The 22454-nt window shown below is 40.1% G+C and overlaps 1 protein-coding gene across 5 annotated transcripts in view; it reads right to left on the bottom strand.

Moving 5' to 3' along the window:
• The window catches only part of DOK5 (docking protein 5), a 152224-nt gene that overhangs the window by 36468 nt on the left and 93302 nt on the right, over positions 1-22454 (bottom strand). For all 5 annotated transcript variants that reach the window (XM_001488976.6, XM_070247208.1, XM_005604794.4 and 2 more), the window contains exons 3-5: positions 18740-18854; positions 18535-18654; positions 15574-15763 (exon numbers count right to left, since the gene is read on the bottom strand). In XM_001488976.6, the coding sequence (XP_001489026.3) occupies positions 15574-15763; positions 18535-18654; positions 18740-18854 (425 nt within the window). The remainder of the gene's footprint in view (positions 1-15573; positions 15764-18534; positions 18655-18739; positions 18855-22454) is intronic.

The following is a 22454-nucleotide window of genomic DNA, read 5'->3' as shown; positions in this document are numbered from 1 at the left end:
GACACTCAAGGCACTGAGAGCCTAGAATAGTCCATGAGACTAGGCCCGTTTATTTTGTATGAGGTTAGGATTCTTGTTCACATGTAGTAAACAAACTTAACTGGAATCAACACTTCCAATTAACTGTTATTAATATGGGCAGGGAACCAATCAGTTTAGGATAACACAGTGTTGAATGTTTTTGTCAAGAAGCGAAGTGGAAGATTAATAAAAAAGCTATTTCTCGATTTTTAGTATAATCCCTGTACTTGGCCTTACCACTCTCAAATAGGTTACCTGTGCAACTGCGTTCTCATTATAGTCTGTGAATCAGAAGCGACGCCATTCAGCTCAGAGGAGAAAGGAGGATTCTGTGACTCTCACATTCTGCTCTAATTTTCCTTACAGAGAATGGCTTTAAGGATTCTTTCATTTCCAAAATCACAGATCAAATTTTACTCCAGGTTGTGATGGATCAAACTCAGCTAAGAATTTTTTTTTAAATGAGTACGACTGCTGAATTAATGTGTGGAACATAACAGAAGTTCCTCAAGGAACGCTATACAGGTGTCACAATTAATGTTAAGGATTAAAGAGAAGATCATCTCTACCGTAGACTGTTAAAAAACGGAAATGGGGGCTGGCTCTGTGTCCTAGTGGTTAAGTTTGGCACGTTCAGCTCCCTCTGCCTGGGTTTGGTTCCCAGGTGTGGACCAATATGACTCGTCAGTGGCCATGATGTGGTGGTGACTCATATACAAAATAGAGGGAGATGGGCACAGATGTTAGCTCAGGGCAAATCTTCCTCAGCAGAAAGAAAAAAAAAACCCAGAACAGAATTCCATTAATAAGGGGGGATTAGTACACACAATTAGGCAAGAACCAAATAAAAGTGTTCTAATTACTAAGCATATTTTATTATATATATAGTTTATATATAATTATATATAGTTACCAAATATATTTAATGACAATATTTTTAAAGAACTTGGACAAAATTATGTGCAAGTATATTTTTTTAAAGTTCTGATTTTGATACATACATATATCAACAGTAAACTAAGAGGTTGTTTTTGTTTCTTTGTTTTAAAGAACCTAATGATTCTGACACAATTCCACTCCTTCCATCTTAGAACCTCTCGCTGAAAAATTGAATACTGGCTTTAGTGCCTGAGTTTTGCTCAAATCTACAGAAATGTTTAACACAACATGGAAACCAAGCAAATTTCCAACCCAAAACCCTGTTAATTATTTCATGTACCCCAGTCTATGCAATTAAAGCAGTAAAAATAGGAGGATTTATCCATATCTAATTTTTCACACTTGGCCCAATACCAAGGCCATATGACAGTTTTCCACATATGTGGCCTGGCGAATGTCATCAGTCAAAACCTGCCTTGATAAATTTCACTAATATGGGCTACGTGAAAAGAAGAAAGAAAAAAACGAATGGCTCTTTCAATAAGCTAATATAAAGAACTAGCTCATGAGGTTGATCACGTGATTTTAATTATTAAGTCATGCTAATCCAATGAAGGACTAAAAACTAAAATTCAAAGCATTTTCACTCAAGTCCCATTTCCTTCCTGAAGATTTCCTAAAATACTTCAACCCTCGCTGCTATCCCCCTTTTTATTTAGGCCACCACTAAATTTTTGACTCTACCACTTGTCACCTAATTCTGCAAGGTCTTATGTTTTTCACACACCTTTTTTCCATCAAATATGGGAATATAATTCATTAAGAGGAGGAAGTAACCTCAATTAATTCTTTAAGAGGAAGAAGAGGCCTGTTTCCCTGAGGGTGGAGATCATTGTTGATTTACTTACTTATGTGTCAACCTTGTTTCCAGAAAGGATGAAGGTACCTGTACTCAGAAACACTTGTAGGATGATGGATTAATATCAAACGCTGCAAGTGCATTTCTCAAACTTGACAATCTAGTAGCTTTTACAGTTTTTGTAACTGCAATCTCCAGTAATAAATTTGGTTTCGATTGTGACCCAGTATATGTCTAGCCTTCTTTTTATCCATCATCAATTTATAACATGTTGTTATTTTCTATTCTATTTGATTTTTAATGCTGATGGTGAAATGCTTAAGCTATATTCTGACCCACTAATTGGCAACATCTACTCTTTGAAAATCACTCTTTTATCCAATGTCTGCATTTGATTAACATAATGAATCCGCAACCTTCTTTTAATGACATTTGAATCTCTAAATAATTATTGTAATGAAAAACAAATGAATTCAAAACAATTATAGTATTAAGTATTCTTTTTCAAAGTACACAGACTCCCCTAGCCTCCATGTGAGGATCTGAAAGCACGTGTACTCACACATACTCAAACATACTCTCACACACATTCACAAACACACCACTTACCACTTACAGAAAGGACCAGGAGTCACAACCTTCAATCCCACCAAGGTTTCACAAAGAAGGTTAATGGACAAAGGGGCTCAGACGCACCACAACAAAGAGCAGAGGAAGTGTGGCTAATGAACAGCGGCCACCAGGCAGCCCTAGTCAGGATCCATATGGAGGATGGGAGCCCAACATAGCCATAGCTTCTGATCGTTTAAGAGAAGCCAGAAATCTTCATTTTGATGTGAAAGAAACTGAACTTTTAATGCTGGCAACTTATTCCTTTTTTTTTTCTAAATTTGAGGGGGCTAAAATATCTCTATGGACCAGATTTGGCCAAGAGGCCACCAGTTTGCACTAGAGACTAAATGCAATCTTTAGAGCTCTAAATAGAACAGAAATTAGGCCTTCAGGTTGAATTGTTGGGACTTTTGTCCATGCTGTTCAAAAGCACACGTCCTTCAGTAGGATGGCATGACCGAGGAAGTTGATAATAAACAAAAATTGGCCTTCAGATGCTCCTCCATAAGGTCTCTTCTGACCTCTGCCCACAAGTTCTTTTATTTCATTCACCTCTCCCAATGGCTTTGTTTGGTACTGTTTCATAAGCAGCTTTATAACCCATTAAAAATGTTACTACAGGCCTTTGTCAAAATAATATAATGGGCAAACTTCCCAAGGCAAGTAAGGAGAAAATAGGAGAAAAGAAAAAAGGAAAGAAGAAGCACAAAGAAAAGCACATTAAATAGCCTAATGGTCTTGCATAACCTAATACAGCCACATCTGCTTCTCATCTCCGGAGAAAACACAACGCAGAACAAAGACGTTCTAATGGGTTCACCCACAGCATAAGTGCACATACACATTTTTACTTTGATGGTTCCGATTCCTTTCTTTCTCCTTACCCATTGACTTTTGCCTTGGACACTTTTCCAGCATCCGAAGTGGTCCCAAAAGCCCCAGCACTCTTTCCTTATGGACTTACACTAACAGAAACCAGTGGCTAGAAACCCAGAAAAGGTAAAATAATGAGTTTAAGTTGGACCTTTCCTACATCCTTTGTAAACATAAGGATTCAGATACAACAACATTGTGGCCATAGAGATACACTTAGTTTTGAATCTCCCAATAATTATTTTGCCGAAATGATATGCCTGTCACTCCAAACCATGGATTATGCAACTGGTCAAGAATCCAGAAGAAAATCAAGAGCTCAGAAAGTATTGGGAAATTCACTCATTCACGCACACAACAAATACATATGAAGGCAGAGTGAAACAAGAGTCAAGACACGGGCTCCACATTGCCTGACTGGGAGCGCCCCTTACCAGCTGTGTGACCTCCTAAGGCTGCATTTCCATTTGTAAAATGAATAGAATGATAGTAACTGTCACCCAGATATATTGAAAGTATTACATATGATATGTAGATGCACAAAGTAAATCTTTACTTAATGTGCACTTCCATTATTCCACTGGAAGGTAAGCTCCATGTAGACAGAGATTTTTTTCTGAGTTATTCCTAGCTTTTCCACCAGTGGCCTATATTGGGTGCTTCATGAATAACTGCAGAATGGCTTGTGAAAGAGCAGGAAGTGCTAGGAAAAGGTGTAAGTGCGTACCTGACTCAGGTTTCCCTGAGCAAGTTTTATTCAAATTGGGGATTGATTGAGCCACCCTGGGGAGGAGAGTGGTTCAGAAGAGAAAGCCGGAAGAACAGTCTAACACAAGTAACTGCACATAGGATGCCTTGAGGCGGGACAAAATCAAGTGACTCCAACACATTGGGAAGAGGGCGGGAGGAAGGAAGTCTAGGTGCCAGGAGTGCGTGAACCGAGCATGCGTGTTCTGTGACGATGCTTCTCCCTATTGGTTAGTCACCACCTGATGCAACAGTTTGCACAGGCACCGAGTGCCCAACTTCAGAAACTCTGTTCCCTCTCTTTGCCAATGACACTTCACACCAATGTATACTAATAGAATTGAATTTTGGATGGAAATAAATTATCTCAAGATGGACAGTATTAGTAAGTAAACTTATGAGATGAGAAAGCCAGTCAGTTCCATATTTTCTCACTTGCAAGACATATTTTGTGCATGTTCGTGTGTGTGTACGTGTGTGTGTTTAGAATATTTGGACATTGCCAAAAGCAGGATGTATCTTATCCTCAACATGTCTATTTGAGGTACTCTCCTCTTCTCTCTAGCCCTGCAGACGTGGTTGTTAAATCAATGTTGAATTTTACATTTACGATTACATATTATAATTGAAAGACCACGGTACTTAGACTAACAAATCATAATAGCTGCTGTGACGGGTATAAACAAAGGTAAAAACATGGGCTTTTTTTGAGGAGTTTATCATTTATTTGGTTAGACAAGACTTTCCTATGTGAACGGGTCCAGGAATAATCTATTGGTGGAACGAGCCACATTGGTCAGAGGAGCAATTAAGAAAGGAAAGGAAGAGCTGGGAAGAGGGGTGGGGTCAGGATTAGATAGTAAAGAAGAAAATTAGGAAGCCAACAACCTGAAAGAAACAGATCAGAAGCACCTTGCAGAGAGGGACACAAAACTGAGAGCAAAAAAACCACAGAATGTTGACATTCTTTTGTCTATAAGAGCGAGGCGAGCTACAAATCCAGTCGGAATAAATGGAGCACGACCCCTCCCCCAGCTGCGGCTATGGCGATGCCAAAGGCACTATGACAATAAAACACACACAGAAACACAAAAGGAAGCAAACAAGAGGCTTAAGCACAGGGGATCAAGTAGCTTCATTTTGAAGAAAAATCTGAGAAGGGGTCCGTAAGGAGCTTATAATATAGGACAAGTGTTCTCTACATCGACACAATTGACATCAGCAGTATTGACACGGCCGGATCATTCTTTGTTGGGGGGCCTGAAACAAGAGGATGAGGGAGAATCTGACTCACACTTAAATGGGAAAGAGGCTTATCATATACAAGGCAGCTTCTGGGTTCGGGGCGCTGTTGCTTCACTCCAGACTGTGTCCAGGTCGGGTAAAGACCGCATCCTGTACTTGTCTTCCCTGTCCCAAGCTTTGGCATCACTGTCTGGTTGTGATCTCAGCTTCAGAGAAGGTGGCAATTAACTCTCCTAGTGCCGTGTGTGTGTGCTGGGAGTGGGGCATGCTGAAGGTCAGCGCAATCTAGGCCAGCTACTACCATGATGGTTTCCCCGTCCTTTATGCGACCAGTAGGGTGAGATGCTGGAATCAACATAAGGCACTATGTGATGTACCACTGTGCCACTCAGGCCTCCGAGCACAGGACAGCTCTTGGGAACATCAGTCACTCACAGACAACTTTCCTTTGTTTGTTAAACCTTTGTGCTGCCTATTTAATATTTTTTAATCAACTCCTTTTTCCCCCTTAAACAAATGTATTGTAAATGGCATCATCAAATCAATATCAAAAGCCAGTATGCTCAGCCATAAATTGAAAGCAGGCATGAAAATAAACACAGTCAAACCAAAATAATGTTATTAAACTCTGTCTAGGTCCTCTTGTCAAAGATCTGAGCTGGAAGTTTGCTCACTTGCTGGTAACACAGGTAAATTAGAAAGGGTTAGAAGACGTCTTTCAAAACATGCCAACGCCCAAGTGAAATGTTTCTCTATAATTTAATCAGAAGGATCAAAAAGGCAATTGAGAAGAAAATGACTTTCTCATGGTAAGAGTCACATTTATTTAACGTTATGCCTCAAATGGCCCAAGATCATCCCACATTTTGGGACACCCAGTGCGGTTCCTGGAGCCCTGCTCTGGGGGATGTGGTGGATGGGAAGTCTCAATCCCGCTCGCTCCTATACTGGAATCATGACCTTGGGCAAGTTCCTTGACCTCTCCAAGTTTCAGTGACCTCATATTTCAAATGTGAGTAATAGCATCAACCGAACCTCACAGGGTGGTGGGAAATGGCGTTTTGTATTTAGCAAAGGATCTGACCTCAAGTCAGCATTTACTTAGGATTTTTTGTTTTGTTGTTTTAACTCTGTAAGTGTCAAGGCCAATGAGGACGGGGGTTCTCGGGGAAAACTTTGTGAGGGAGGCATAACCACATCTTTGCCTTGAAGGGAGTGTGGGCAGCTGCCTCCCAGAGCAATGGGGAGGCAAGACTAGGATGCAGGAGAATGGAATGTGTGTGGTTGGGGGAGAGCTTATGTTTGAGGCTAATGACTGTGTGAAACAGAATAACATAAACCTCTTCCTTGAGAATGAAAATGCGAACTCAGAAATAGGAGTCTCCCTTTAAGAAAAGAATCAGCTTTCATTAAATAAACACTATGATGCAAAAAAAATTGAATGTTCTGTTTCTCTAGCTCCAGTGAAGTACACCGTGTCTGTTCTGGAGTGTTAGCCACACTTTATAGGATATAAAGCTTGTTAGATGAGTGAGCAGCATGAAGACAAAGGTGCCAGTTCAGACCGTTCATTGCCACACGCTGTCCTTTCTCCGAAGCTTTCACCAGCGATGTCATCAGATTTCCTAAGAGAGTTCTCCTAAATGTGTACTGAGGCCATTGTTATCACATGTTAGATACAAAAGCTAATCGTTATATATGTGGACTTCAAGGTTTGTGAAAACAAAAATTATCTGAAGTCATAGAACATGGCTCGTATAAGAGACAGTGCTAGTTTATTAATCGTCTCTGTTCCTAATCACTTAACATGGAAATAAAGTCAAATAAAGATTGCTTGTTTCTTCCTTTTTCCTTTCTCATCTTATGCCATGACCTAGTCTAGCTCCTTCTGTAAAAGAAGTGTCTTCACTTAGACTTCCTGTTCTAGGACTTCATATGCAGTGGTCGGAAATTGAAGTGTTTTTCACAGTTTCTAAACCCAAACACGAGGTCTTGCTTTACTAACCCCAGACAGGATGAAAAGTCAGTTTAGCAGAGAGGGAAATTGCTGGCCGAGCCTTCGAGTTAACATATTCAAAACTGAAGCCAGATCACCTTCGGCCCAGCCCTCTGCCCCTTTCTCTACAGTTTTAGCTGCTGACGGCGGGCCGTGAACACCTCTCTTTCTCTCCTAACCCGCGTCCAATCAGTCAGTAAATCTTTTTGGTTTTAGCTTCAAAACATGTCAATGTCTAAACACTTAAGCCCGTGTTCACTGTTCCCAACATGCTTGCAGCCAATCTTGTCCTCACCGTAAGAACTACAATACCCAGCTAACTGGTGTTAGCCAGAGGGAGTCTGGTAAAAAAAACTCAGACCATGTCACTTCTTTGCTTAACACTCCCTGTGTAGTAAAGAATTTAATCCTGGCCAAAAAGAGGTCTGGCCTTTGCCATGGCAATTACCTGGGAGGTAATTTTTGTTTGCATCGGGTTCTTGGGCTAGCCACATAGTAACAGCATGATTTAGGGGGGCTTTGGGGCACATGGCATCAGTCAACCTAGAGACTGAGGTCAACCACGTGGGCAGTCAATGAATCCATCAATCATACATGTAATGGAGCTCCAATAAAAACTCTGAATGCTGTGTCTCAGGACAGCTTCCCCAGTGGGCAAGCCTCTGTGTATTGTCACACATTGTCATGAGGAAATTAACACTGTCCTGACCCCATGGGGAGAGGATAACAGAATCTCCACATCTTCTACTTTTCTGGACCCCATCCCATGCACTTCTTCCCATGGCCGACTTTAATCTGTACCTTTTGCTGTAACAACTTATAACCATGAGTTTAACAGCTTTCAGGGAGCTCCATAAGTCATTTTAGCAAATTATTAAACTCAGGTGGTTATGGGAACCTTTGAACTTGCAACTGGTATTAGAAATGAGGAAAGTTTTGGGAACTGTTCCTTCAAACTTTGTAGTTGTCCAACTCTATGCAGCCCCCAGTGGCTTCCCATCTGACTAAGACTAAAAGCCAAATTCTTTACAACGGCCTTCAAGTCCCACATGTCCTGATGCTATTGTATCTCCACCGTTATCATACATTGCTTCTCCTTCATTTATTCTGCTCCAGTCACGTCAGCCTCCTGGCTTTTTGGCACACTCCAGGTACACTTCTCTCTCAGCATCTTTTCCTAGGCTCCTTCTTCTGGCCAGAATGCTCTTCCCCCTAATTCCTACATGGCTCACTTTCTCACCTCTTGTAGGATCGTACATCACTGACTCAGCAAAGCCAGTCCCGCTCACCCTATTTAAAACTGCAGGCTTCCTTTGGCACTTTATATTAAACAACTTGATTTTTGTTGTGGGCCTTACACAATCTAACATCTACTTTACTTTTTTTAATGTTTGTTATTGTGTGAATCCTTTCTCATCTATAGAGTAAGTTTCATAATGACAGACCTCTTGTACATTTTCTACACTGCCATATCCACAGTGCTTGGAACCACACCAAGCTCTTACAGTGCAGTCAGTGAATATTTGATGGAAGAAGAAATGATGAATTTTTACCAGTCCTTTCTAGAATTCTGAGGTACCATCACACATAAAACGGTCACACCCACTAGTGGTCCATCACCTACAGTAAGATGGCCACACCATACAAACGGCCAACAGGTACATGAAAAGAAGCCCAACATCACTAATCATCAGGGAAATCAAAACCACAATGAGATATCACTTCACACCTGTTAGAATGGCTGTTATGAAAAAGATGAGAGATAACAAGCGTTGGCAAGGATAGGGACAAGAGGGAACACTTGTGTACTATTGGTGAGATTGTAAATTGGTGCAGCCACAATGGAAAATGGTATGGAGGTTTTTCAAAAAATTAAAAATGGAACTACTATGTGATCAAGCAGTTCCACTTCTGGGTATATATCCAAAGGAAAGGAAATCACTGTCTCAAAGGGATATCTGCACCCCTATGTTCACTGCAGCATTATTTACGTAGCCAAGACATGGAAACAACCAAAGTGTCCATCAATGGATGAATGCATAAAGAAAATGTGGCATATACATATGATGGAATATTATTCAGCCATAAAAAGAAAGAAATTTTGCCATTTGTGACAACATAGATGGAACTTAAGGGCATTACAGTAAGTGAAAGAAATCAGACAGAGGAAGACAAATACTGTATGATCTCACTGATATGTGGCATCTCAAGAACCAAACTTATAGAACCAGAGAGTAGAAAAGTGGTTATCGGAGGCTGGGAGGCAGGGAAAACGTAGAGATATCGGTCAGAGGGCACAAACTTCCAGTTAGAAGATAACTAAGTTCTAGGGATCTGATATAAAGTACGGTGACTATGCTTAAAAATACTGTACTGTAGGGGTCAGCCCAGTGGCACAGCCGTTAAGTTCGCAGGTTCCACTTTGGTGGCCTGGAGTTAGCTGGTTCAGATCCTGGGTGCGGACATGGCACTGCTCAGCAAGCCATGCTGTGGCAGGCGTCCTACATATAAAGTAGAGGTAGATGGGCACGGATGTTAACTCAGGGCCAGTCTTCTTCAGCAAACAAAAACAAAAAAACCCTGTATTGTATACTTGAAACTTGCTAAGAGAGTAGATCTTACATGTTCTCACAAGACACATAAAAAAAATTATGTGAGATGACGAAGGTGTTAACGGACCTTATTGTGGTCATCATTTTGCAATATATGCACGTATCAAATCATGATGTTGTACACCTTAAACTTATACAATGTTATATGTCAATTACATCTCAATAAAGCTGAAAAAATAAATAAGTAAGATAAAAAATATACCAAAAAAAGAAGGCCACAAGAAAGGATGCATTGATGAACGTCTAATTTTTTTCCAAAGGTCATGAGAAAATCAACCTTTTCCTCAGGGACTTCACGTGCTAAACTGACAGAAGCTCAGAGGTAGAGGGGATCCAGCTAAGCCTCTTATGATAGTGGCCTTGCCTTGTCTGTCTTTACACCCGCACGCCCAACACCGTGTCTGGCGGAGACCAGGCATGCAATAATGCAGGATCCATCAAAGATGATTCTTAAAGAGGTTATTCTGCCGAGCAGAAAGGGGACTCTCCCTTCTGATTTCACACATGCCTCCACTAATGGAATATTTATAAGATCTATGTGTTACTTTTATAATTAAAATTATTTTTTAGATAAATGCTAATGAAGAATGAGGGGCTATATACATGGCACAATTGTAGTTTCTGTTTTCTTGCAAAAGAAAAGAATTTCACTTCTCCTGAGCAAGCCTGTATGTGAGACCCAGTGCATTTGTATTCAAATTTCTCCACTCAACATGGTAGGGAGAACAGAGTACGTTTTCTTTGTTAATTTGCTTTCAATTCTTTAATAAGAATGAGTATATGCCCCATAAATATTCAGAAATGAGAGATTACTAAGGAGCTTAGAATCAAGAAGACAAATAGAGAATATTCAAAGTTTTACATCAGAAAAATGGTCCTTTTACCTGTCAATCCGCCAATTAGTGGTGGAAACAATTTTCCTCTCCAATGAAAAGTTATTTCACCAATTAGACTTATTTTTAGAGTGATAAACACAAGAAAGAAATGATTTCTTTTCCGAGGCGTTCAGAAGCCTTTACATCCAAAAAAAAAAAGATTTTTCCACAAATTTATGCACCCCATTTAAGGGAAAGAATTTGTATATGCAGTGTTGATTTTCACATATTCTTGGCATAGCTAGAAGTTTCTCTTAAAATGATGTCAAAAGCACACAAGAGACTCTCTCCGCTGGTAAAGAGAAGCATTCATGTGTGGTAATTATTCAGAAGGTTCTGCCAAATGTCACCTGAGCTGTTCTCGCTCCTCCAGGTGCTAAACTCAGGATATTAATTTAAATCAGTCAGGGAGTGAGGCGGAGCCTGCCACTGAAGCATGCTAACTCAGCAGCCAGCTGCAGAATTAACAGGGAAACGTACTGGACACCTGCCACCTTTCTTTAAACAACAACATTTCAAGAATGGTCCGTGGGAGATGTTGCCACAGTTAGAGCTTCATGTCAGTTGGATCGTCCCATAAAAAATCAGAGCCCTTGCCAGTCTGACGTGTTTCACTCAGGCTTTGGGGCTTCAAAGTGGAAAGAAACAAAGAAAAGACTGGAAAAACCTCAAAAAAAAAAAAAAGTGATATATCTCTCAGTTCCTCAGATAAACTAAATTGTTCTTTATCTCCAGGGGCAATCAGTGGCAGTTAATTGTGTCTTTGCACCTTATTAAAAAGTTTATGTTTCGACTGAATTTTTTCAAGGAAAAAGTAGAATTGTGGTCAGATTTGCTTATATTGAGGAAGAGAGGAAGAAATGGCATCCAGAAGACACTGCTAACCTACAATCATGAGACTGCTGCCCAGGAAGACGGACAGCCCTGGCTGTATGTGCCTGCACTCAAACTGCAAGAGCAAACAGGAGGTTTGCTGTACACATTGTATTGGACACATTTCGCTATTTTTTTGAAAAACCTCACATCCATCCCCCTTCTGAAGGCATCAATACCCCTTCCTGCTTTGGGAGAACCATCTTCATTCTATTTGTGCCCTGTGCTTTGCATAAAGTGCCTGACACATAGTGACGGTGAATGTAATGGGCAACATATGGTAGGAATTTCTCTCTTTTATGTTGTCTGATAGTATGAGAAGATCCCAAAGCTCCTGGAAGCCACCATGTGGAACCAGAGTAAAGCCATCCTTGAAGAAACAGGACCCAGAGATGAAACCTAGGGTCATCATTTGCACTCTGAATCAAACCACACCTGAAGCCGCCCCTACGTCCTGGATTCTGAGTTATTAAGCCAATCAATTTCTTTTCCGTTTATGTCAGGTTGAGTTGATCTAACGTGCCAGGTGTTATGCCAGGAGTTTTTATGATTTATAGCTAATCTTCATGGCAATCTTGTGAGATACGTAATACATTAAACCCATTTTACAGGCGGCCAATGGAAGCTCAGGGAGTCAGGTCACTCACTCAAGATCCCACGGCCAATATGCAGAAGAACTGTAATTTAACTTTACTTCCTCAATTCCAAGCCCACTTGATTACACATGCCCACGGTCAGTCTTGGTGGGGTCAAATGGGGCCAGTGGGCAGGACTAACACTCAGTTCCAACTCTAACAGAGGCTAAGGTGAGCAGAACTTTGCCCAAGGTCTTCGGGATGACTACCTGTGTTCTAGAGGGAATACTGTGAAATCTTTGCAGATGCATGTTGGATATGTGAAAACTATTTACCAAGATAGACTTAACTCCTGTTCATTTATTGACGTGAGACAGGGAGAAAATTCTATTAGATAATACGAAACTGCCTTGTTTTGAATACATCCAAAAATAGCCAGGGAAAAAATTGTCTTTGCTAATAAAGCAAGGCAGATATGAAAACTTCACGCTTGGGGGAACACAAACGATCTTATTATCCTGAGCATCTTGATGGTAACTGTAAAAATCCATCTTTATTTCAGTTTCAGGCAAAATATAAAATAGTAATATTAACTTTCGTTTAACACTGTCTGTATCCTGCAAACTCAAGTCCTACTTCAAAAGTAATCATAATAAAATATCAAAAGTCTCATTGACGAGGAGCCCAGGACCCTTCTGGATTATCCACTTGCATTGCCCCTTTGACCTACAACCACACTGCAAGAAAGTTCTTACTTGGATAAATTGACAAGGGAAATTAAACACTTTGTCCAAGGGCAACAGCTAATAAAGAATAAAGAATAGAGATTAGAAACTAGGGTCTCTCTGACTCCTGAATCAGTGCTCCTTACGCTACACAACGCTGTCTGAGAAATGAGTGAGATCCTAAGTACACATTCTCAATACGTCCCCTTTGATCATTCAATCTCGTTTGCGCCAGCCCCACAAAGTATGACCACTGAAATAAGAATGCTATTCAAAACCAAGGAATAGGGGCTGGCTCCATGGCCGAGCGGTTAAGTTCGCGCACTCTGCTCTGGAGGCCCAGGGTTCGGATCCTGGGCGCGGACATGGCACCGCTCGTCAGGCCACGTTGAGGTGGCACCCCACATCCCACAACTAGAAGGACCTGCAACTAAGATATACAACTATGTACGACGACGGCGGCGGGGGGGGGGGGTGGGGTTTGGGGGGATAAAGAAGAAAAAAAATAGAAGATTGGCCACGGTTGTTAGCTCAGGTGCCCATCTTTAAAAAAAAAAAAAAACAAGGAATAATACAAACCCCTACAATATTTGAGGCACAACACTGTGTGGTATGGGTTGTAGGTATTAAAATCACCTAAGTACTGGAGTTCTTGGACAAAATATCCAAAAGGTCAGACCATAAAGAGACCAAAGTCGTAGACTAAAACTCTTTCATTTTCCAACTCAGCTCTTTATGGCATTATGAATTATTGGAATAATTCCGAAATTTAGATTTCCAATATACCCATGCTTTTCTTCCAGCATTTCTCTCACAGGAGCTACTTCAGCATCTCTTCACAGCCACATCTGCCCCCTCTATCTCACTGCTTACAAAATATGAGCATGATTGCATAAAACACACACAAAGACCAAAATACACCTGCTTAAAAATCTCCATGGTTTCCTATATCACCTAACAGAAATATCAAAGTCTTTAAAATAATCTCCTAGATTTGGAGCAGTTCTACTAGATTTCAATATGAATAAATCAAACTTTTGAAAGGCATCAGTAGGATTAAAACTTGGAAGACTGAGATAATTTCTAAAGAACTTTCAATTAGTCATGATAATACTAGTTTTAGCCTTCAGAAATTACCATAAAAAGCCATACTCTTTTCCTATTACTACTTACTCTAAATAGTAAATCAAAGAACAATTAAAAAATATTAATGTTGAATGAGCATTGCGCAAAATAGGCCCAAAACGTTGTGATCAATGCAGAATGCTACCAAGGGTCAACATGAAATTCGAGCAGGGAATAACGCAAGGTGTATAGTCAACAGAGAAGTCTATTTCTATTATGAAACATTTTTTATATCTAGATCTCAATGGCAACAATTAATACATAAATAATTTCTGAGACATAAACAGGGAAATATACCCACCTTCCCAAATAAAGACTTAATTTTCTATAGAGATTTTCCCATAAGGATAAAAATAAGTAATTCTGACAAAAGAGGAACATTGCTTTGAAGATTAAAGTTTTATTTTCTAATATGAGGGCCTTTGCAGGTTCTGGGGGATTTACTGACTCATTTATAGCATTTTCATTTCCAGGTATTTAAACATAAAATAGACCAGAAAAGAGCTGTATGGGAAAGAAGAATTTTTAAACTTTCCAGGATCATTGTAAGAGCATCAAATTAATCATATTTCTGAAAAGCAAAATTTAAATTTCTGAGCTTTGTTTAAAATAGAATGAACAGATTAATTTGAGCGGAGTATTACTATCACATAATCAGGTGAATTAGGGTCTTAGGAGTTCACACCTTCTGTTTTCACTCTCCGTATATCAAGGATCATATTCCTGTCCACTTTTACAAACAAAATAGTTTTTTTTTAAGTCACAAGTTGATCATTTTCAACTTTAATTTAATGTCTGGCCATATACAGAAGGGCTTGTATTTCTTAAAATTTAGTCCTTTAAAATTCTAAAATATAACATTTATCTGCAACGTTTTTAAAAAAGAGCCTAAATTCTGAGGAAGGAAACCTGAGGGAGAAGGAAAATGAGATACCAACTAGACTAATCTCTTTGTAGCTAATGATCTACTCAAATATTATTGGCTCCATCTTCTCTCTCCAAAGTTGACCTCTAACCGGAAAAAGGGAAAGCCCTAAAAGTGCTTATTGGGTATTACGATGAGCAAGTTGTAGAATTAATCTCTTCCAGTATTAGCATCATTCTTCACACTGTGAACAAAATAGATGGAACCCAATAAACCACAACTTCAGAAATGTGGAATGGCCCCTCATTTTGATAATCTACCATAGTTAGCTCAGCGGGGAAACATACATAGAATAACACTATGGAAGTTTTCCAAAAACCAACAAGTTGGTCTCTGTTCAGCTTGACCAAGGAAATGGTATATTTTCAGTATTCCTAGTTCAACTTCAGTTCGTGGTATGGAATCAAACTGTGTAATCAAAATTCATAGCACATTCATGAAACATTAGAATCGTCCATGGAAAAGAAAGCCATATTGACTGTATGACTATTTTACAATATGCCGAGCGCTGTCCAGTCGTAGCTAGGCATTTCCCGAAGCGTGCTTCAGGTTGGATCTCACGTGTAAACTCAGGCCTCAAATGATATGAATAGGGGCTGGGGGAACATGGAAAAACAGTCACACAACTCACCTCCCTGCCTCAAAAGTGAACCAAGCAGCATCTCGTCCATACCGCCGCAGGGCGCTTAGCGGCCAAGAGATGAGTTTGACTCTGGGATTCTGGACGTCCCAAAGACAGATGTGCTCATATGTAATCTGCAAGGCACATTCGCCATGTACATCTAAGTTAGGAGATGGCATCAAATACACATTGAATCTCTCTGGGAGAAAAACAAAAGGTTAGTCTAAAATCCCCAGGAATAAAACATCAAAGACATTGTAGGAACAAAGAGGCATTTCAAAATAATTCAAGCTCATATTCTAGGTTTTGGTTGAATATTCAGGAACATAAACCTTTCTCATAAATTAGCAGTCCCAGAAAATGATTTTTTAAATGAAGACCATATTCAATCACAATAATGATACAGTCTGGCTGTCAACATACACTAAACGCTGTTTACATGAGCAAAGACCATTTTTAGAACTTTCAAATTTGCATAATAAAAAATTGTATGCCAATAAAAGACTAAAGCAATGAAACCATTAAAAGCAATTTTTTCTTGCCAAATACATATTAATTACACCCACACTGTTGTGTTCACAAAAGAAGCAGGTGCAAAATAATTATTGCATGGTTTAATGACATTAAAGTTATATTGATCAACTTATAATTTTCATAACTAAACGAATAAAACTGTATCCCAAATTATTTAACTAAAACTGCACACTAATACTCTGTATTTAACTGACCAACAGTTTGGGGAAATTCCTCTGGATATATTTGAAGTGGTTTTAACAAGGAGTTCTCTTTAGCCAAATACTGGAAAGAAACATTCATTTGCTTATTTGGATGATTGTTAAAGTTTTAATCAAGATTACTCTAAATAAACTACTTGATTTATTTCTACAACCAAATTTTCATCCCCACAGATACAGCCATGATATTTCTGTTACATTTCTAGAAAATTCATTAATTTAGAAAGAGTCAAAATCTTTAAGCGAAATATGAATAAAAATGTTATTGCTATAGCAAACACATTTTCACCTATCCAGCATTGTGATAAATTTCCTAGATCTGACAAAATAGTGTGGCACTATTAATATTAGTGGTATTCTAAATTAATTGTTTTATAATAAGAAAGTCATGAGAATTTTCATAGATTTTAGTTGAATTTAGTAAACGAGTGTTCAGATTATGTTCATGAAATGTATTCATGCATCTGTTATTCAAATTTTCTAAGTTATTTCAAACTCCCAATAACGAAATATTTATGGCTTTCTAATAATTATTTTAAAAGCATATTCCAATGGAGCAAATTTTCCCCTGGAGAGTTGCGGAGCAAGTAAGAAGGACTGTCATCCTTAAGTAAAAATTAAGAGAGACCATTACCAATTTATTTGCTTACAAGTTCTTCTATAACCACTTTGGTCCAGAATGACATCAACAGTGGTGAGGACCACTTTGATTACAATTACTTGGAGGCATGCAAATTAATACTGTAAAGTCCCTTCAAAGGCATAGTTGAGTTTCATAATAATCCTTAGTAGCTATAGACCAGGGGTATTTTTATTCCTACTTGACAGAAGAGGAAACTGAGGCACAGAAAATTGGTGTGGGAAGGTAACTCCCAGGCACCGCCAATTTTGAATTCAGTTTGCGGCACTATCGTGACACAGCTTCACAAACACAAGTTTGTGGAAATAAGTGCTGCTCTGAGCACCCTAGGTTAAAAAGAAATCAAAACCTGTCACGTTTTCCTCTTTATGTTTAACTTTATATGCACCTGTCCGTGAGGCAGCACGGGTGCATGCCCTCAGCCCGGAGCACCTTGATTTAGCGAACCATAGAGGAAGCAGCTTGGTGCTTGGTTGTACGGCCCTGGTAAGTGACTCAACCTCTCCCTGGAGCTCCATTCCCCAGTCTACAAAGAGGCTTTGCTGAATTCGCCAGCACTCCTAGGTCCCCATCAATGACGCTTGTGCGGAAGTGGATTATGGCAGATACGATGCATCCAAAATAGTCCCAGACTGTAAACGTGTCATGAAGACATAGTCCCAGTTGGGAGGGAGGGTATTTTTTACTAACAGTTGGCGTGTGCACTCCAATGGAAACAGTCAGTACAATTCCACCTCTGCCATGTTTGTAATCAAGCCAGGTGACCACAGCCTCTTCGCTGTGATATATCCTCATAGATCAAGTCAATAAGCTAAAGGAGAACTCTGGGATCCAATCCACCCTGTCATAGGCTCAGTAATTTGGAGACAAAGAGACGATTCCTCACCTCCAGGCTCATACTGTAAACTAACATTGATTTTTGCTGGAGTTCATGAATATTTTGATCATTATTACTTAAAATGACTTATTCCCAGTTTGAGCGTTGAGCTCAAAGAATTGGCTCAAGTGTTTCAGTAAAAAAAAATCGCAAATTTAGGTGGGTTTAACTTTGACGAAATATTCATGAAGTTCAGATTCTATTAAAAACATCGAAAGGCTTTCAATAAAATTTTTAAGTGAAAAAGGCAAGACAAAACCCATTACACTGTAAAATCTGTATATTACAAATATAGGCCCAAGAGTACAGACTGGAATCAAACCTAGGTATTGGAATTGGAGCCAGATCTTTAATTCTTCCAACCTTCAGTTTCCTCATCTGTAAAATGGGGAAGTAATTGTACCTATGTCATAGGGCTGCTGGGAAAACTAAATGATGTAATGCCTCTTCCACAGAAACTGGCACAAAGCAGGTTCCCCCAAATTTCTAGCTGATGTTATTAATGTAGATATATTCACATTATGCATCAAAAATATATTAAGAAAAGAAATACACTGAAATATTAACACAAGTTTTAGGTGAAATAAAAGGCTATTTTTACTTCTTTATGCATTTTTATAACTTCAAAAATTTTACATAATGAAGAAGCTTTATGCTTTATCATATGGGGACAAAAACAGTTTTAACAGAGACCAAAGGAGAGAATTTTCTTTACATACCACTCTGTTCTCTCTCAACTCCAGTAGCCAGTAAGTCAGGCTCTCCGAGGCTGATGTCATTGACCCGCGTCCCTACACACTCCATCTGGAGTACTTTGCACCATTCATCAGCCTCAAGATCTGTGGAAACGTCCAAAAGATTAACCTGGACACCTAGTGCCCGCTTAAAAGTTAAAAGCAAAAGCCCTTCATGCCTCAGACAAACCTGATTCACAAGCAAAGGTCTTGGAGGTATCATCATTGAAATAAATCCCTACGGCGTGTTTCTTGGTGCTCTTTGGCAATCGAGCTACGTTCTTCACATTGTTGAGTTCTGTAACCTGAAAAACGAATAATGGCAAGTTTGATCACACTCCCTGAATGAATGCTTCCGACCAACAACACCAAGCCAAGTGGAGGCACAGAAAGTAGAAGGCACAGCACAGATGAACACGGCTTGACAGAAAGTGTGTATTCAAAAGCTATGAATACTATTTCAGTGTCATCCTTCATATGTAGCAAGGAAAGTTAACAAATTACCTTTCCTTTTTAAATTTTCTGAAGCATGTTAAGTGGCAGAGGCTCAAAACTCCAAAGAGGTACAAAGCTTGTTTGAGTTTTTTTACCCCCCAATGACTCGACCTTCTCAGCAGTTCTCATGTCTATCTCCATCACTGTGGACAGCCTTTTGAATACTCCATCCATTCCGAGTACTTCCCATGTAAGCATCTTACACGTATTGACCCAAGGAAAGGGAGAAAATGGTGGTCCAATTCATAGCTAAATTATCTCCCTCTTTGCCAGTTAGAAACCGGGTGTCAGGAGCCTCAAAAATGTTCTCGGGGTTCAAGTCACATATTCCAACACAGAGAGTCAATATGAATTTGGTTTGTGAAATATTTCCCCACTCTCTCGGACTTACTTCTAGCTTCTCAGTGGTTATGGGGCCTCTTGTTGCAAAGGCTCAGGACACTGCATGGTATCACCTTCATCCTATCAGTAGCTAAAGCTTTCCCATAGTCATTCTCTCTCTCCCACAACCTCTTGGTCCCTTTAACACTTTTGTAAACTGCTCCCCTCCCAGAAAAAGCGTTGGCTTATTGTGTTCCCCAAATGGCCGTCCCACATCCAGTTATATCCAGATCCCCTGATGCATTTGAGGGGTGTAATAATTGGGTCCTGAATGAGAAAAGGCCTAGGTGGCTTCAGGGTAGAGTATTAACAAGATAAATAACTGTTTCATGTTGACAAGTTTAACCTCTCCTTAGTATATGTCTTTTGTGTTGTTATACAAAACAATATGGCTCCCATCAATCTTTACCTCCAGTAATGTCATACCACTTCTCCCATTTTTACTCTAAATTCAATAAATGCATGGCTCAAAAAGTAGGTGGGGAAAGAAATTAATATCCTCCACACACACACACATGAATCTGATCATTTCATTTCCCTGCTTCTTAACCTCCGTTGGCTCTTTTTATAGTATAAATGCAAGTTTCTTAGCATGCAATATCATAATGGTAGCTATAGACCAAATGTTTGTGGCCCCTTAAAACTCATCCATTGAAATCCTAAACCCCCAGGTGATGGCATTTGGAGGTGGGGCCTTTGGGAGGTGATTAGGTCCTAAAGGCAGAGCCCTCGTGAATGGGATTAGTGTCCTTATCAAAGAGCTTCCTCATCCCTTCTGCTATGTGAGTACACAGCAAGAAGACGCCTCCTATGAATCTGAAAGCAAGTTCTCACCAGACACCAGATCTGTTGGCAACCTGATCTTGGACTTCCCAGCCTCCAGAATTGTGAGAAATAAATTTCTGTTGTTTATAAGCCACCCAGGTTAGGGTATTTTGGTTATAGCAGGCAAATGGACTAAGACACCAGCATTCCCCCAAAGCTGGTCCAGCCAATTTCTTCAGTGGCTTGACACTACCTATCTTGTTCTGCAACTACAGCAAGTCCCTGAGAATTTACCAGATGCAATTTATCTTTTGTTTATTTTTTTTTTTGGTGCCTCTGCCCCCATACAAGCCACTAGCATCCTGCCACAACTACTTATTGGTCTCTCTACTTCCATCTTAACCCCATTGATTCACTATGAACACAGCATCTCGATGCTCTCTTCAAAACACAGGTCTGATTCCAGCATTTCTGTGCATAAAAGAGAACACTTCAGTGACTTCCCACAGCACTTGGGACAACAGTCCAAATCCTCACCAAGGCCTCTGTGGTCTTTTCCACAGCCACCTCACCAACCTCCTCTCTGACGTCTTCCGCATGCTTCCCATGGGGAAGTCCCAGCCACACTGGCATTTATGCAGTTCCCAGAGGCACCATGACTCTCCGGGCACAGAGCCTTCCCCACTCTCCCCCTACTTCACTCCCACTCACCCTACAGGTCTTAGTTTAAATCTCAGATACTAGGCCAGCCCCATAGCCTAGTGGTTAAAGTTCGCACACTCTGCTTCAGCAGCATGGGCTCAGTTCCTGGGTGCAGGCGTATATATTTGTCAGTGGCCATGCTGTGGTGGCGGCCCACATACAAAAGAAGGGAAGATTGGCACAGATGTTTGCTCAGGGCGAATCTTTCTCAAGTAAAAAATAAATAAATAAATCTCAGATACCTGCAGAGGCCCTACTGCTCAACCTCCCTTAATCTAATCAGAGTCTCAAGGCTCTACCATCCAATGATATCTGTGCCCTACGGCCCTGTGATGTCTCTGTGGGTTACAGCTCAGTATCTGTCTTGTCTCTAGAATGAGAAGTCCCACAGGGCAGGGCTAGTATATTTTTTGCTCACCACTGTGTCCCCTGAATCCAGCATACAGCCTGTCACACAGCGGGAACTCCATGAATACACATAGACTTGATGAACAAGACTAAACTCACTCATAAATTTCCTTGCATGGTACTTCTCCAAGGGGAATGCCTCTCTCTCCTGCCCCTTTCTCCAGGGAAATTTCACTTTTCCTTCTAGGCCCACTTCCTCTGGGAAACCTGCCCTCACCCCAGTGTGAATTAATTGTTCCCTTCTCTCTGCTCCCATTTTGCTGCATGAAACTGTATTCTATTATCGGTTGTTATAATTAATCCATTTATCTCTCCAGCTCCCAGCTAAACATGAGTCACCTGTCAATGACTTACTGATGGACTGAATCAATGAAAAACAATTTGAGAGTCAACATTTATTGAGCCCGCACCATACACCACACACTCTGCTCAGTATTTTTATATAGAATGTCTCATTTGATCTTCATAAAAATCCTATGAGGGGCTGGCCTGGTGGCACACTGGTTAAGTTCATGCACTCCAATTCAGTAGCTGGGGGTTGCCAGTTCAGATCCTGGGTGCAAACCTACGCACCACTTATCAAGCCATGCTGTGGCAAGCATCCCACATATAAAGTAGAGGAGGATGAGCGTGGAAATCAGCTCAGGGCCAATCTTCCTCAGCAACAAAAAAGAGAAGGATTGCCAGTGGATGTTAGCTCAAGGCTAATCTCCCTCAAAAAAGAATTCCTATGAAATAGATATTATTATTATCAGTATTTTCCAGATGAATAAACTGGATGAGAAAGGTTTAAGTCATGTGTGTGCCCAAGTTCACAGCTAAAAAATGACAGAACTGAGTTTTGAATGAAGCGAACTGACCCCAAAGCTTGTGCTTTTCACTCATCCAAAACGCCAATGCCTAACTCTAAAAACCTTCAGCACAGACAATCTTTAGCCTCAAAAGTCATCTCTGATTTGAGAACCTCTTTCTTCTCATGGGGGGTTGAAGTAGGGCATGAGTGCTCCAGGCTTTATTCTGGCCCTCTACTGAGACATTGTATAAGAGTAGTCCACTCCAGCCTGAAACACAGCAATGACTTTGAAATATGTCATTTCATTACACATCCATTAAGGGCAAAGAGGAAGGAATAAGTCACCTGAAACAGTCAGGAA

The sequence above is a fragment of the Equus caballus genome, chromosome 22 (genome assembly GCF_041296265.1).
Source record: "Equus caballus isolate H_3958 breed thoroughbred chromosome 22, TB-T2T, whole genome shotgun sequence".
NCBI classification, from domain to species: domain Eukaryota; kingdom Metazoa; phylum Chordata; class Mammalia; order Perissodactyla; family Equidae; genus Equus; species Equus caballus.
This window is presented reverse-complemented; position numbering and strand designations above follow the sequence as displayed.